The sequence below is a fragment of the Strix uralensis genome, chromosome Z (genome assembly GCF_047716275.1).
Source record: "Strix uralensis isolate ZFMK-TIS-50842 chromosome Z, bStrUra1, whole genome shotgun sequence".
NCBI lineage: Eukaryota > Metazoa > Chordata > Aves > Strigiformes > Strigidae > Strix > Strix uralensis.
In genome coordinates this window covers 16,662,425-16,679,098 of record NC_134012.1, presented here as the reverse complement: position 1 = coordinate 16,679,098, position 16,674 = coordinate 16,662,425, and the positions used below count along the sequence as shown (strand labels likewise).

The window sequence follows — 16,674 nt, the reverse complement described above, 5'->3', positions numbered from 1 at the left end:
ACAACCTTTCAGTGAACTCATGTAACTGATGGGATTGGCAAAAAGCCGGATGGTTTAGTGGCAGACCTGGGCAAGCCTGGGGCAGTGTGGGCTTTTGGTTTTTTTGTGGTTTTTTTTTTTTTTTTTTTGTTAAACTGTATCTGAAAGGGGCCAGACAGCTGCCACAGCTGGCAGAAAGCAAGCGGCAGGAGTGCATGCCAGGGCTGAGAGGTCCTGCCTCCGCTCGTGGCTTGCCCCTCCCCAGCATCTCTGATGACACTCTCTCCTTTAGGAAGGAGCACCTTCAGTTAAACAAAACTGTGTTTTTTAAGTAAGATTAAATTCAAGCTGCTTTAGCTCTGAATAATTCCAGATAGCAGTCTAGGTAGTTTTAATGTGGTTTTACTAATCTTCTTCAAAATCTAATTCAGACTAGCTTTCGTGAGGTCCTTTGTAGCCAGCTCTCAGTTTGTGCAAAGTGCCTGCAAAGTTAATGCAAGACTTGTGTGGTGTTACACACAGAGTCATTTAAAAGAAAATAAAACCAGAAAGGACCTCTGCAGGGTGTCTAGTCTAATTTTGTGCTCCAGTCAGGTCTGGCTTCAAGACTGTCTTGGATTTTGAAAACGCCCAGCCTGAGGAGAGGGGATTACACATCATCTCAGTCAGTGCTCGACTGTTCCTGTGGTGAAAGGAAACAGGCAACGGATAAAAGCTGTGCTTTAGATGGCAAGAAGGACCTTTATTTCTGTTGCAAATGCAGGGATTTCGGAACAAGGGATCAATACCTAGCCCTAGGCTATGGACAAAACTGTAGCTGGATCATCTTGAAATGTTGGTCAGGGCCTTGGTCCAGCTTTGACTTTCAGAAATGACGTGGTAAATTGAGACATGAGATTCTTGACCCTTCTTGGAGGCTTGATGGGGAGTTTGAGGGTGGCTAAAGTGTTTTCGGGTGAGCTAAAGCCAGTATCCTCTCTCTGTTCAGAGCCATTGCAATGGCAGGTGCCACACAGTGTACTCGTTAAGAGCAGTGACAGTTAGGCCAGTTTAAACAAAGCCGCTGTTAGTCAGTCGAGGTGCCCTCCTGGCCGGACGCAGCGCACTGCGGGTGCGCGTGTGGGCTGAGCATGGAGGGCTGGGCTCCTCCGGAATGGCTGCCTGAAGCCCCACGCCCACCCTGACGTTATCGGGGAGAGGTCACCGTCCTTCCCCTCACTCAGCGTTTGCTCTGAGTGCCTCTTCTCCAACACGAATCCTCACAGAAGCGGGCGGGTGGACCCCACGCACTCCTCAGCGCTGCCAGAGGCACAGAGCGGGTGATGACGCGGGTGGACATCTTTGGAAGCAAGATGAGGGGAGACCAGGGCGCGGGCCGCGCGCGGGTCTCGAGGGGAGGCTGGCTTGGCCTCCCCGGGCCTCGCAGTGCCCAGGGCCACCACTGGCCACCTCAGGTGGAGGGGAGGAGAGATGTGCCCATCTGAGAGCCGGGCGGCTGGTGGAAGGCCTCTGGGGCGGGGCCTACGTGACGTCACAGGGCCGCTGTAACTGCCCGAGTTGTCCTGGCAACAGTCATTGCAACAATGAGCCACCAACGCTGCGGGCAGCCTGCCTCTCAAGCACAGTACACCGACAGGTAAAACTGATACCATTTGGACATGCAGAGACAATTTGGAATAGGTTTACGCCCTAGCTAGCTGTCAGGACTGGAAAGAAGATTTTTCTTCACCTGTTAAGACAGGTTTAAAAGTTCCTGATACAACCATGCTTCTAAACGTGAACTAGCGCTTGGGCTCAACCTTTTCCAATGTTTTTATAGTTCTGGAGCCTCTCAACTCAGTTGCCTGGGACTCATGCAGAACAAAATTACAGTACGTGCCACAAGTGATTCCTATCCGACGACCAAAGCGTGCATGACCCAGCCAGAAGAGGAGTTGCGCAATGGAAGTGCAAAGGTTATTAAACCTGATGGACCATTTTTAGGTATGGCGGTGTTTCACTTTTTACTAGATGCCTGTATGTTTTTAAACTCAGTAATTCATTTTTTCAGGATTCTTGGGAAAGTCGGTGTGTTCAGAGATCTCTGATGTAGGTAGCTTGCCCTCATGTTACAGTCTGCTCGTGCTGCATTCAGACATTAGCCCTTTTTTTCCCCCGAGAAAGCCTGCCAGTCGTTCCTCGTTCCCATATTGCTTGACTGGTTGAAATTTTGACCACTGAGGTGAGGGATTTTACCACCCCATGCCCTGAAATTCTCTGGTTCAGTACCTAACAGTTTGGTTTTGTGACAGCACTTTTGAGGACCTAAATACTGTGCTAAGTCATTAGCCTGAATTTGGAATCTAAAAAAATTCACATTGAGGAAGTCTCATATACAAATTCATAGGCTTTATAGGAAAAACTTTGCTTTCCACACTTGCTAATGCTGATTAAATTTTATTTATGTCTTGGCCATCAGTAAGCAACTGCTACCACAAGACCATGGTTGGTTTTCAAAAAAAAAAAAAACCTTAAATTAAGGCAATGCTGGCATGGGAACGTGGATTTCATCATTTTCCACAAAACAGAAAGCATTTAGGTGGTATTGTTTGTTATTAAACTGTTCTAAGTACCGTTTTCCTGAGGAGCCTGGAGCTGGCTGCAGAGAGGTGCAAGGTGAGCATCCCCTTTCTAGGCACTCAGTGGTACGGGCAGCGGCGGTCCTGCCCGCAGCAGCGAGCTGAACCAGGTACATCCATCTTCATTACGTAAAACAGGCTCTCACTTGGCTGCGGCCGCAGTTGTCCGCCAGCACGGACATCCCTGACAGCGATGGTACAACGCTTGCTCTGCCTCAGCAGGGCATTTGAAGCCAGCTTTGTCACAGCTTTTTGGAGATACAACACTAAGTGTGTGTGGTCTTGACACTAAGGCAGCTCAGCACGGGTTGATACAGGGACATGGAGTGGGGACTGCTTCCCCTGTATTGTCTAAACTGCTCTTTAACGGCAGCGTGAGAGGAGCCACTTTCATGTATTTCAAAACTTCTCCTTGGGGAAGTTCTATTTTACATGTGAATGATCTGTGTGATTCCTGTTGGTGGTTTAAATAGATCTTAAGCGAATATTTAACATTAAATAAATGGGGTCTGAAGATTGACAGTAGGACAGTTAGGATATTTGGGGGCACTTTTGTTTCAGACTGGCATTGAGGAGGCTCAGGTAGGACAGGTCTTGTTGCTGGTAGGTCACGGGGGTGACTCTGCAGCGTGCTTCGTGCAGTACAAATCAGGAACTGCGGTTGTTAATCATGTTAATGCTTGGTTATGTTCTCCGTTATTCTTTTTAAGGGATTCAGAGACATGACTTTAGGAGGTGTTTTGTTTGAATGCTGGTTACACCATCAGCTGTGCCGGGGGGGTGTGTGTGTGTGTGTGTGTGTGTATCTACACAGAAATGAACTTGTCCTGATGATTGTAATGCATTCAATTTAAAACTGCTAAGTTCACACTGTTCAAAAAATGGAACTGTGTGCATTTGCATGATGAGGTTTCTTCTTGAAAACCAGAAGGGCAAAGTCCAGGGAACATGCAGGGTGCCAAGGTTATAAAGGTTTGGCCTCCACTGCAAAAGGGAAACAAATTCCTGCTACTCCTGAGGACAAGCAGTACCTAAGCACAGCTCAGTCTCTGTGTGTCTGATGGAGAGAGCAAGCTCCAGATTTTCTCACCAATACTCATTAAGTCTCCCTCATGTACCAAACGTGAGCTGTTGGTTTCAAAAAAATAGCTGGTTTGTGTCACATCCTCTGTTGGATTGCAAACAGGTTTTACTACAATGATTTTCTGTAACATTCTGATAATTTTCTCTCTCTTTTTTTTTTTTTTTTTTTTTTTTCCCCCCTGCCTGATAGCAGAGCAAGGAGCTCAGGTCTTTTTCTGGAAAACTGAGATTCAGCTCGGGTAGTGTTGTTTTTAAATTCTGGATGCGTTGCTTGCGCACACTTGCATTGTTCCTCCAGTTGAGAAACGCATCTTTTTATAGAGTTTGATCCAAAATGCTGTGCAGGCCATGTTTTAAAACTTCTCCGGCCTTGATCCCAAGAACTGTTAAATTTTGGGTGTACTGTTGCTGACAAACCTGGGGTTATTTAACAAGAGGGGAACATTTCAGCTTAAAATGTGGTGTAAGTTATGGTAGCTCAAAAGTGATCAAGACCAAGTGTTGGTAGTTTCTTTAAGCAGTGATGTGATTAATTGTGTAGACTTGTTCTCCCTAGGCATTAACGGGGGATCCTTTAGTTATAGGGAAGACCTTTGCATCACACTTGGGAGCACTCTCCTGAAAAAAATGCCCGATTTTGAGTATTCAGTGCTTGAGCTTATAAACTGGAAAAATAATAAAAGCACCATGTATATAAATAATCAGTAAAGCCTTCCTACCGGTATCACTCCCCAGTTGTTTTAATACTGAATATTTCTTTGTTAATGCCTAGCTCGATGCAGCTTTGCTACCTGTATTCTTATAGATCTTGAAATGCTAACTTAAGTCATTTTTAGAGTTTATCTGGCTCGGTAAAGTCTTTAAAACAACTTTCTTGTCTTCTGCCAATCTCCCACATCATTCTCTCTTTTTTTCTTTTTACCCTTATTTCAGGAAGAAAAGCACAGGTCAGAAAAGCACCACAAAAAATTCCAGATCCTGTGCCTGTGAGGAAGAGATCAACGCCCATGAACCCTGCAAACATAACAGGGAGGACTTGCACACAGAATGTGGTTTGTCGGCGGCCGTACAGGGATAGGGTGATTCATTTGTTGGCACTGAAGAATTACAAGAAACCAGAGTTACTCACTCGCTTGCGGAAAGATGGTGTCCACCAAAAGGACAAGAATTGCCTTGGAATGATCCTTCATCAGGTGAGATCATAGAGTTTGTGCCAGAAATTCTTCCTTCCTGCTATTCTTTTCAAAATAATTTTGAGCTGTGTCACTTCAGTGTTTAAATCAGAAAATAGTAAGCAACTTAATGCTTCTTGTTTAAGTTTTTCAATAAACTTCATGCAGATGCCCCAAACTGCAAGTCAGTGTGAGGAAAGGAAAGACAGATGAAAAAATTCTTGGCGAGTGGTTTTGTTTTGCTAGAATGCCAGGCAATATTAACTATTTCTAGCTTTGTTTCTCCTAATGTCTTATTTTTTCCCCTCTCTCTTTTACTTGGACTGCTTAGTTGAGAGAAGTTGACTGTGCGTTCTCTCAATTGTGTGAAATAGTTTGTCATAGTACTTCATGTTTTTTGTGACGAGTTTATGTGAAGAGAAATTTGGTAACTGCAATCGCATAGGTTAGTCCTTCGTTTGAACGTGGCTGGTGGCCTGTAAGTGGCACTTGACTTCCCTTGGGATCTGTCGGAATTGCAACCAAGGGAAGGGTGTTCCAGCGAAATCGTAAATGCTAAAGGTGGTGGTCCGATTTTGAGCATATTATTTCTTTGCTATCATGTGGACTGTGTCTTTACCTTCCTTGAAACTTTTTTTTATTCAGTAGCTTTTCCAGTGCTCCTTTAAGTTCCACCTGTATTTCTTTATCACATCCCTCAAAATTACTGGTAAGTCTATAATGTTGTATAGGTGAAACTTTTAAGCTGCGTGTTCAAGAGCGTCACTTATTAATTTGCTACAAAAGCAGTTCAGAAAAGGCTTCTTAAAGTACCGTAAGATGCAGTGGCTCCTCCCTTACTTTTCAAATACTCCCTGTACCCATAGACTGTGGCTGAATTAGGCACGTATTGATGTGTGAAGTAGGAATATTTCCTACTTGTCTAGGAAAAAAGTGTTTGGGAACCTCTTGAAGTGAGCAAAATTCAACATTTATACAGCTTTGGTTGATCCTACACTGAATTCTAAAACCTCATTCCTTGAATATGTTAAGTGTTATTGTTTTGTTTCCCCAGTGCGATGGTAGTTGGTTTTTTTCCACCCCGAAGACAGACACAATTTAATGACAGCCATGTTCTTACCTACAAATTGAAGGAGTCAATCTATATTTTAAGTTGGTTATAAAATTCTAAAAGCTCAGCTCCCTAGAGCGTGAAAGGTGCAAAAACTTCCTCTTGTCCCATTATGCTTGGCAATGTTTAAGGAGACTTTCCTGGAGTCTGTTTCCTGTATGTGGTGTGAACCTCAAGGCACCAGTACCTCAAGGTACTGGTTTGCATCAGAAATGGTCGTGTTAGCAACGCTACACCCTGAAAAGCCTTGCTCATGTTTTTCTGAGCTCTGTAATGAGTTTTTTTTTTTTGTACAAATCTAAAATCAGCAGCCTGAACTTGCTAAGATCTAATATGCACAGATTTGCTTCTCTTAGAATACAGCTTTAGCTGTTTTTAACAAGTGAATTACTGTTTAAGGGTATCTTTGTTACTTTTAATTGTTTTTTTAGATGGGGACAGACAGACATGGACACAGGCATGAATTTGCAGTATTTACCATGTTTTGGAGGAAAAAAAAATAGGCTGAGCTGAAAAGTGGTGGTGGTGTGTTGATGAGTAGTTACTCCACATTTTGTATCAGGCAAAGAGAGATAGTTTTGGGGGTTTTCCCTGAAACTCTGAACAGGTGTCAGGTGATGAAGTCTAAACCAGCACTTTAGGTGTCAATGATCTCAAGGGCTTTTTAGCTCATTTTAACCTTTTGAGTACACTTTGCATTTTTCTTAAGGAAGCTATAAGCCCATTTTATTTTCAAAAGTATAGAGCGAGGCATGCACACAAGCCTCTCGTGACAATACTGAACCCTGCGTCTGCAGAATGAAGAGCACGTCTGGCCTGCACACCTCCCCTTAAACATTTCAGCACTAAAACATTGTTAGACATGAGTACAGTTACTTTTTTCCCAACTGGTAAAACTTTGATACGGCTTAAAACTAATGGGATAGATGAAGAATTCATCTTTGTACCAGAAGTACTTGTCTAGCGCCAGTTAGGTTATCAGGTACAACTGTTCAGTAGAGAGATACAGTTTCTTGTGGCTCAGGCACTTGAGAAAGAAAAGCAGTTGTGTTTCTCAAGACAAATGATGACATAGTGCGTTCATTAATGTGATGATGGAAAACAGGCGTTGTTCCAAGCACAGTCTGTGCTCTGCCATTGCCGTATAGCTGTGTACAACCAAAGAACAGCAGGTGTCCTCCTGAAGTTGAACAAATCTGAATTTGTATGTGGAGATAGTGTTCTTCAGTTCTTAAAACAAAACAAAACAACAAAAAGCCCCAAACAAAAAAAGGCAAACAAAACCCCCCACAAAACAGGCCTCTCGGCATATTTCATGCAGTGAATATTTAAAGTTTTGGCATAGTTTGCCTTGATTCCCAATGCTGTATTACAGACCCCTGGTGCAGAGAGAGGTTTGCAGCAGTTTGGGATTTTCTTACCTTCAAATTTCTACATCCCAAATTGACCACATTTTTAAAAATTGGTGCTCGTTACATGAGAGCTACTCGGATCTTCACATCTGAAAAACCTGGAAAACTGGTGTGTGATTCTGTTTTCAACTTCTATTTTACTTTGCAGTACCAATCTTATTTCTGTGGTGTGCATTTAGGTATCATGAACATTTATTTTCTTAAATGTCTGCCTATAGGTAGCCAGCCTGAATACAAAGGATAATTCTTACAGTCTGAAGGATCATCTGTTTAAAGACATTCAAAAAGATTGGCCTGGATACAACGAAATCGATAAACAGTCATTGGAGTTAATACTTTCTAGGTAAGTTCAGTCTCCAGGGGAAGGAAAATTGCCATTTAAAAACCTTGTTCTGGGAAATGAATGTCTGTCTTCCCTATAATGAAAGAGCTATGACATAGACATTTTTTGCCTTGTAACCTGAAATGTTGGGTCATGCTTACAGAAAATTAAATTCATCTGAGGATGCCCCCAGCACCAGTCATTCGGGATCTCCTGTAACTCCCAGTAAAGATGGCCCATCAAATGCTCAGGTATTTTGTACTTTTTTTTATCATTATTTACAGTGTATTAAGATTTATCACACTTTGCACTGATGTAAAAGTTGTGATGTGAAGCACTAATATTGTCTTAAACACATGAAAAACTGAAGCATTTATCTTTAATTGGACGTTTCTTCTTTTGAAAGGTGGTTGCACTGTCAAGGACTGCAAAAAAACTTAGCCACGTAGCTTTAAGGGCTGCTATATTTAGTGTTCTGTATTTCAGAATGTTTATTAAAATACTTAAGACAAGATGGGAAGCACAGAAAGCCTTTCACCACTGAGATATTTACATTTACACAGAGGAGGGAGGGCACACCTCTGTGTTTCCCTGACTTTCTTTCAGAGCATGAAATGGTGCAGGTCCCAGGGACCTCTTCCCACCTGCCTCCCTACCCACAGAACCCAGATTTATTCCAGCAGGGTGGCACAGAGCCGCGCCTGGGGCTCCCGGCCCAAGCTGCCGCTTGTACATCGACGTGAGCAGCGTGCGCTTGCTAGAGGAGAGGATGTGAACCAGCTGGAGAGCAGCTGGGACAACAGCTGCAGCAAAACTGGGGGGTTTACCCGTTCTTATCGGCTTTGCACATCACGCGCTCTGAGAAGCATGCCGCTGCGTGCTTCTCGGGGCCGCTTTAGTAAATCGCGTGGCTGTGTGCCAGCAAAAGCTGACTCTTCACCTGGTGTGTCCGAACGGAAATCGGTGCCTAAACGGTACCAACCTGACCTCCTCGTTTTGGGGAAGCCTTTGCTAGAGCTGCTGAAGAGAGTGTCTTTCTCCCAAAGCCTTTTAGCTGTAGGTTTGAAGAACGACTTGTTAATCATAAAATTAGAAACCAAGGATGAAAGAAACCATGTATTTAGCTGCAGTACTTCCTCGTTTGACAGCTAGTTTTGGAGAAGAAAGATGTGTTTTCAACAATTGCCAGTTCAGAACTGTTCCTTTTCCAGAACGGGAGCAAAACTTAGTTCTGCTGGTTTTTACGGGTTTTTTTCTTTATTATCACAGAAAAGGGTCTTGAATTCCTCTTCCGTCGGTCCTCTGAACAAAAAGAAGAGGATCTCTCGCCTGGGCAGTGGAATCCCGTCCCCGCTCAGAGACCGCTTGTCTGCCTTCAGGGAGAAAGCCGCTGCCGCCCCTCCGCCGTCTCCCCGCCCCACGGCCACCTCCATTCCCGCTCCTCACCCGCTGCCTGGGACGCGCCTTCACGCTTCCAACCTGCCAAAAACTGCCAGCTCCACCTCCCCCAGCACCCCTGAGGGGCAGGGGACACAAAACCTGCCCATGGACAGCTTCAGTCCTAATAGCACTAAGGCCTGTGAGGACCAGCAACAAAAATATACCTCTTGGAGTTCTTTGGGGATCCCAGAGCCTGCCGGGGTGCAGGTGAAGCCTCCTAAGTCCACAGGCAAGAAGCTGCACCAACTGCCCGAGAAGCTAAAAGAGCGTAAGGAGAAGGATGAAGGCAAAATGCAGCACACTGTGAGTGTGAGCATGGAGGAGAAAAACCTCAGAAAAGAAGAAACTGCCAAGCTGAGTACATCCTCCTGTTTGGATTCGGGTGAAGGTATTAATACGCTGCTTTTCCTAACTCCTGTATGGGTAACCGTGGTGCAAAGAGACCTGTAAAACGAGGGACTGGAAACCCAAATGGTCTATTTTTTCACTTGGCTTTGCCATTATCCCTGCTTTATGGTCATGAAGAATCCATATTGTTTTTCCGCTGTTGTATTACCTTGTAAATGTTAGTTTAAAGAGAACAACAACAAAAAGCAGAAGCTGTTCTGCTGGAAGCTTATCTAGAATTTGGTTCATTTTTAAGAATTCTCCCTCTGTAGTACAAAAATCGTTAGAAAGAAACCTGAAATGGATTGCTGTAGGGCAGAAACTGGTTAAAAGGAAGAGCTAGGAACTAGAAAAACACAAGGAATGGAGTTTTTTTTCCTTAATTTCCAGTAAACTGACAGTTCACTGAACTTACTCTGCTTCTTCCACGAGCCAGTTTTAAGGTCTGCAAGCTGCAGATAAAACCTGTCACAGGTTTATGGCATGCTAGCTTACTGAAACACATAGATCAGACTTAAATGTATTTCATGGCGTATCACAATGCAAGGTTCATCAGCCTCTGCCTTTTCATGGAGAGCCTAAAACCTGCACAAACTGGCATGAGGTTTGCTGGAGTTTTGGTTTGAACTGTGCTGTGAGCTCCTCTCTATCTGCAGAATTTATTACTTCCAAAGATGTAGAAACGGTGTGCACTGAAAATGGTAGTGAAAAGATAAACAGCGACCCTCGGAGAATACTTGACTTCTTGACACACACACACACACACAGAGTAGGGCAGAGTTCAGTTCCTTTGTTAAGTCTGTGTGTTGTCTAATTTCAGAGGTTTGACGTGCAAATGAGAAGTCAGGTTTAGCCCTTTCCTATCACAGCCCAGAGGCGTGTTTGGACTAGGCAGGGTGCCTCTCTGAAGTGCTGTTGTGCTTGTCGACAAGGGTGCTTTGAGATGCTCTTTTCACTTTTACCCTGGACATACTACACAGTGCCCACGTGGCTTGGGATTTCTTTGCAAATATTTGTGCTTTCAGATATTTATGAATTTATATACAGGTGAGGGTCTTCCTGCAGATGCCAGTAACGAAATTCTGAACAGCTAGGGAAGGAAAAATCTGCACTGCATTTCAAGTTGGTGCTTACACTGAGCCATGTCAACAAACACACCTGAATTTTTGGAAATGAAGCGCTCGCAGTGAAACTGTTCACCTAAGTTGCATTGTACATGCCGCGACCGTTAATATTACTGTTTGCATTTCTCTCAAATGTTGTTCCCATTTTTACACCACTTTTTCTACTCCTGCTGTACTGCGTAATAATTTTAATACTAAAAGTAAAAGAATAGAGTAGAACATCACATGATAGTTCTTTTTCCCCCACGACCTAAAGCTCGGAGAGCTTAGAGATTGCAAGAACAGTTGAGCTTTAGCAGAAATACTGTGTTTAAGCAGTGGCAGTGGAAGAAAACAAAGAATATATAGGACTGTGTGTTTTTTAACTGCAAGACCCCAGATGAAAAGCAGAGAGAGATTACCAAGATCTTGAGTGTTCCTCTGTGTTCCAGCTAACTTTTCCTTATGGCCGCTATTTTTCTTATTTACCAAAAAGTCAGGAGGCTCCTGAAATATTCCTTTAAAAAGAGGGACTAGAGATTAAGTGTACTGTGCTCTCATAATGCCATTTAAAAGAGCAAAAGAGCAATTTACAAGTGCAAATAACTTTCAAACCCAGTTTTGCCACGTTAATGAGGAGCAAGCCTTTGTTGCAGGTCATTGAAGCCTGAATGCCAGGAACCTATATACAATGCTCCTGACTTTCCTGCTGAAATTAAATCTGACCTTGGATACCTGTAATTGGCAGGGAAGGAGGGATAAAAACATGGCATGAAAAGAACTTCAGCTTTCTGCTCTATTTCTTGCTGGAACCTGGACGTTGAGATACATCTATATCTACATAGATACAGATACATCTCAAGCTGTTGTCTTTTGTGCAGCCACATCTGTTGCTGCATAATTTGAATGGCTGTGCAGACGCCACATCGTGTCTTCAAATAAGAAAAGCTGACCTTGGGTTAATACTGCGGTAGCGCAGAACCTGTAGAATAAAGTAGCCGTGCCCTCTTTCTAAAGCCTGGTACTGCCTACTATGGAGAAGGGCATGTGAGCCCTATTATTAACTTACAGAGCTTATTCCAAGTAATTTACTCTGAGAATAAAACTCTAAAGGCTTTTTTCAAGCCCATTAAGCTGGTATTGTTTGGCTACATTAAAAATCTGTTTACCGCAAGTGTCAAAATTCTGCTTTTCTGTAGGAGTTGAAGAAACTTGCACTGCCTCCACAGGTTCTCCTTCAGCAAGCCAACCACCAGACTACTTCACGTGAGTAAAATAACAATTAACTTTCTTGCCACTCATTGAAGCAGATGAAAAATCACCTATAAAAACTCTCGTTTAGCTACAAAATTGAGAATTGACCAAAATGTAGTTTTAGAATAATGACAAGTTCCTTCAAGTCACCCAGCTGCCTCATTCAACTACCTGCAAGTTTTAAACTCTGAGGGTGTCCCTTAATTATTGCGGTGCGAAAAGAAGCCATAAAAGGTAATTTTAATACCCTTTAGAAGAAGACGTAAAACATTTAATTTCATTCTTCTTCAAGAACACCATAAGAAAGGAACACGAACCTGCGCTGTTTTCTTTTTAGAGGCAAGGCAAAACAGGAGGAAAGCTGAATGCTAGAATACATAAATTCGAACACCTTTCCTGCACTTTCACTGCTTAGTGCATTCTAAGGTGGAAAGTGGGGAGGGAAGGTAGCAGACTTTAAAGTCCAGAGTTACAAAGCCTATATGTGAGCTAACAGGAGTTAACCGTCAAAGTTATTTCTAAAGCTTTGATGTAAAATGGTCACTGGCTAACTTGAAGCTGCAGCAAAATATCCAATTTCACCACAGAATTGCAGACCAAAGAGCTAGAGAAAACAGAAGAACCTCAGTTCAGATTTTAACTTTTACCTGCTTAATTTTGACTACAAAGCAAGATAAAAATACATTAAACTTGCATGTGAAAGGTAACATACCTACAGTGACTGCCATGTTGCAGTCTGTAAAACTACAGAAGGAGTTTACTTTTGGTGAGTTTACTTTTGGCTCCTGAACAAGTTGTCAAACATCAGATTGACATTTCCAAAAAGCTGAGATTTACCTGCTCTATAAAAAAGCTTTTCATCCGTGACAAGTGTTAAAGAACTTGCTTCAAAATGAAATACCTCTAATACCAGAATCATTTGGTTGCCTAAATAGTTCTTGTCAGTATCAAAACTTTCCTAGGAGGAGGATTTGTCTTTACCGTTGCAAAACAGGGAAATAGCTTCTGCAAATGCCCAGTGTCTGGGCTTTTCCCCCACTGTTTTACTGGTGGCCTTTTTTTAAAAAGGTGAAAGTTGAAGGAGGCCGCACTGGAATAATTGTGGAATAACGTGGTCAGCGCCACCTGAATTTCTAATAAAATGGGCTTTTTGGGGGGAGGATGGGCACAGTGGGGAGCAGTCTAAAGCTCTTTCCTCGGTTGGAAGGATGAGTTTGAGAAGGTTTTGAGGGGCCTTCGGTGCTCAGAGTTGGAACGAGCACCCCGACAGGTAAAGCCAGGACGAGCCCGACACTTCCTAGCAGCGCAATTGCCCAGCGTCAGCCGCAGCAGCGGCGCTGAGCCCATGGTCGTGTCTGCGGTGCAGGAGAGGAGGGAGAAGTGTGTTAAAACGCTGCGAATTGCCAAGTTCAGCAGCTTCTGTCAGAGGAGTAACATCAGCAAGGGAGGTCAGGCCTCCGCCTAGCGCTTGAACTTCGGAGCATCTTCTGCCTGTGCTGAAGCAGACGGCATGGCAGCGCTGTGCGTCTCACTTACTCTATTAAGTGATGCTCCACGGAAAGACTGAAATAAGTCTGGCCCTGCAGGGAAGCAGTTTAGTGCTTCACGTGTTAGGCTGAGAACTCAAACCGATGTTTAATTCTTGGCCTCTGCTGCGTGCCAATGAAGCGATCCAGCTCCCCGCTGTCTGCTTCCCAGTCAGCTGAGGGCAGGGATGCTGAGGAGGAAGGTTATTTGATGTAATCTAGTATTAAAGTCGGATGCCAATAGCTACTGTTAAAAGTTTAAAAAAAAACCCAACACAAAACGACCACCAACAAAAGAACAACCAACCAACCAACCAAAACCCCAAAACCCCAAAGAAACCTTCATGCAAGGTTTCATGAAGTTGGTTTAGTTCTGACTGGGATTAAAAACCTTAACGAAGACTTCCCTGTGAAAGGAGCAACATCTGGAGCAATCTCACAGATAATCTACTGGCCACAGTGTCCTGGAAAAAAATTAGGGTGTGCTGTTTCAGACTGATCACTACAGAAAGATTGAAACCTGAGAGCACCTACAATCTGATCCAGTTTAAAGGACTTTGGTAGTTTATTTCAATTTCTCTTCCTGTCTAAGTGCTCTATAATTCATGAGTATAATCACAGCTTTAGCATAAAGATACTTTCCATCTTAGTCTAAAGAAAGATGATGAGAGTAAAGGAACTCAAGCTTTTTAGGCAAAGCTTAAGGAAGAGCTAGACAAACCAAACAGATTCACCTTTCTCCCCACTTCTATCCTCATTTCTTCCCTCTGCACACGCCCACATTGCGAGTGCTCTGCTGGGCTCTAGTCCTGTGCTCAACTCCTGCTGTGGGATGTAACTGTGCACGAGCTTCACAGGTCCTTCCCAAAATGCTGGGGGGCACCTGTAGTTTTTATTTTAAAAACCATCCAGCACTCTAACCAGGTGCCTCTGGCCTGGGACATCACTGAGCAAAGTTGTCATCTGCATTGGTGCAGACTTTCAACTTGTTAAAGTTTTACTGCTCGTTAAAATTAATCTAAAGGTGGTTTGAAGGATTTGTCCCCGTGTGGAGGTGCCTGTGTCACCCAAAGAGAACGGGGCCTTTAGGCTAGGAGGACCAGAAGCACTGGTGTGACAGTGTTAAATCTGCTCCTGGTGATTTGAGGGAGAGGGGAATGAAGAAAGTTTCAATCGCTTCAGTGGCTTTAAGCATTTAAGGGTTTTTCCCTCCTTAGGAGGTGATGTGATGGTTTTTTTTGTTTGTTTCAGACCTCTCTGCAGTTTGTTTTTGTTGCTGTATTGCAAGTGCCTTAGTTGAATGGACATCAGTGGAACTGGTGTTCCCTAAAATAATAAAACGTTATCATTAACTATGCTTGGCTGTTAGGTTTTTGGCTACATTTGTGCCTATCTGACTGCATCCAACACTGTAAATGTAGTCCCTTCCAAAAATGTAATGGAAATGAATTTTCAAAAGTAAATATAATCTAATTAACTTCTCCCTTCATAGAAAGAGATTATAATCTAGCAGTTTCTCTTCTCTCTCTGAAGCTGATGCATTTATTGATCCTTCTATATTTGAATGATTGCTCATGTTTTCTAAGTATGCTACGCCTTCCTTGTGCACCTTGTGAATGACACTCTAAGAAGTAAAATATTAGCAAACAGCTCTCACAGAAATATGGTAGATTTCTGTAATTACCTAAACACTTTCCCTTGGAGCACGTGTGCTTACTTGTAGAAGCAGTCAGTCATGTAGTTAACTGACTTAAAGCTTGGGTGTCTGTGCTTGATATTCATTATGTCCTTGGTGTGAAATTGCATGTGTGCTTATTTTTGCACCAGAAAATACACAGCCATAGTCTCATACGAGCAACGCCAGCGTTACAAGAATGACTTCTATGCAGAGTATGATGAATACAGGAACTTGTATGCTCAGATGGAGAGGATCAGCCAGCAATTCATGAGTCTTGATGCACAACGGCACATGCTTTCTCCAGGGTCCAAAGAATATAAGGTAAAGAAGGATAAAACTGTGAGGATTGTGTTTCATCTCCCTCTTATCCCTTCCAAAAGCCCACATTTTCAGCACAGGCAGACCTTTCAGTATATATATCTGTTAAATTATATTGACGTGGTTTTAAAACGAACATCTGAGACTGAGTAACCGGCCGCAGGGCTGGAATTGCCAGACTGGCTCATGCTTCGCTGTCGAGGCGTGGGGGTGCTGCGGTGCTGTTACACAGATCGGGGAGAAGATTGGAAGCGCGTGGAAACCAGCAGCTGTAATCCCAAAGCTTTCCTGACCCTCTGTTTCCCATGGTTTTATACCCTTAACTAAACCTGCAGCCACAGGTTACCCATCTTCCTGATGCTAGCTATGATTCTAGCAGAGAAGGGTGTTCAAAAACTGATACTCTGGCCTTCCACGCAGACTTCTCTGATTTGCACATACAAATTCCTCATGTTCAGTACCAGAATTCTTTAATTCTGTGTGCACGCTGAGGATTCTTGGCTGGCGTTTTTTTAGTTTTTGGTCAGATTGCAAGTGTATTTGTGAGCAGAAGGAGTATTTTAAAATCCCCGGTACTGCTCAACTAGACAAAGGGAAACCTTTTAGAATGGGCATACATCCTCAGACCCTGTGTGGGCTAGCCTGGATTTTTGAAGCTTGAAAAAACCCTGCAAAAAGTTGTTCAGCCCTCAAACTCCACCTATCTGAGCTGTCTGCAAACAGACAGCAGCGTGAGCGACTTGTCAAAGGGAATCGTCAAACACATGCCCCTTTTGTTGCCTATTTACACGTTTAATTGCAGATTTGGGGTGATGTGGGGGGATGGGAGGTTATTTTTGCATTTTCTGGTAGTAGTGAACTGTTCTTTGTGTTGTCTTCATGTTTGTTTGTCTGTTTGTTTTTTCCTTGAAGATGCTTTGTGAGGAAGTCTTAGAAGAGTACCGAAAGTTAAAAGAGGTATGTGTAACACCAGATTTGTGGGAGGTAGTAATCACTGAGCCTGGCTCAAGGGTATTTTTAAGCAAAGGACATGAAATATTGAACTCTGCAGAAACGTTTTCATGCCATGATTTTCTTTTTATCTTACCTTTACAGTCTAGCCCCAGCTACTTTGAAAAGAAGTGTAGATGCCAGTATCTCCACAGCAAGCTGTCTCACATTAAGAAACTAGTAGGGGAATTTGACGAACAGCAACAAGAGTTCTAGCACTAGCCTCCTGCTTCGACCAGGACACGTGAATGGACAGAAGCTTATGTATTTAAAACTTAAGA

The 16,674-nt window shown here is 43.3% G+C and overlaps 1 protein-coding gene across 1 annotated transcript; it reads left to right on the top strand.

Moving 5' to 3' along the window:
* The first annotated feature begins 1,562 nt into the window (after positions 1-1,562).
* Positions 1,563-16,609, top strand: LOC141938224 (RNA polymerase II elongation factor ELL2-like). The gene is made up of 10 exons (XM_074856894.1): positions 1,563-1,615; positions 1,799-1,962; positions 4,614-4,873; positions 7,594-7,718; positions 7,861-7,948; positions 8,967-9,525; positions 11,827-11,893; positions 15,235-15,406; positions 16,316-16,360; positions 16,499-16,609. The coding sequence occupies exons 1-10, from the start codon at positions 1,563-1,565 to the stop codon at positions 16,607-16,609; spliced, it is 1,644 nt and encodes a 547-aa protein (XP_074712995.1).
* Positions 16,610-16,674: the final 65 nt, after the last annotated feature.

Coding starts and splice junctions, on each gene's coding strand:
- LOC141938224 (XM_074856894.1), top strand. CDS start 1,563: ATGAGCCACCAACGCTGCGGGCAGCCTGCCTCTCAAGCACAGTACACC. Junction 7,719..7,860: donor TTGGAGTTAATACTTTCTAG/GTAAGTTCAGTC, acceptor TCATGCTTACAG/AAAATTAAATTCATCTGAGG. Junction 15,407..16,315: donor CAGGGTCCAAAGAATATAAG/GTAAAGAAGGAT, acceptor TTTTCCTTGAAG/ATGCTTTGTGAGGAAGTCTT.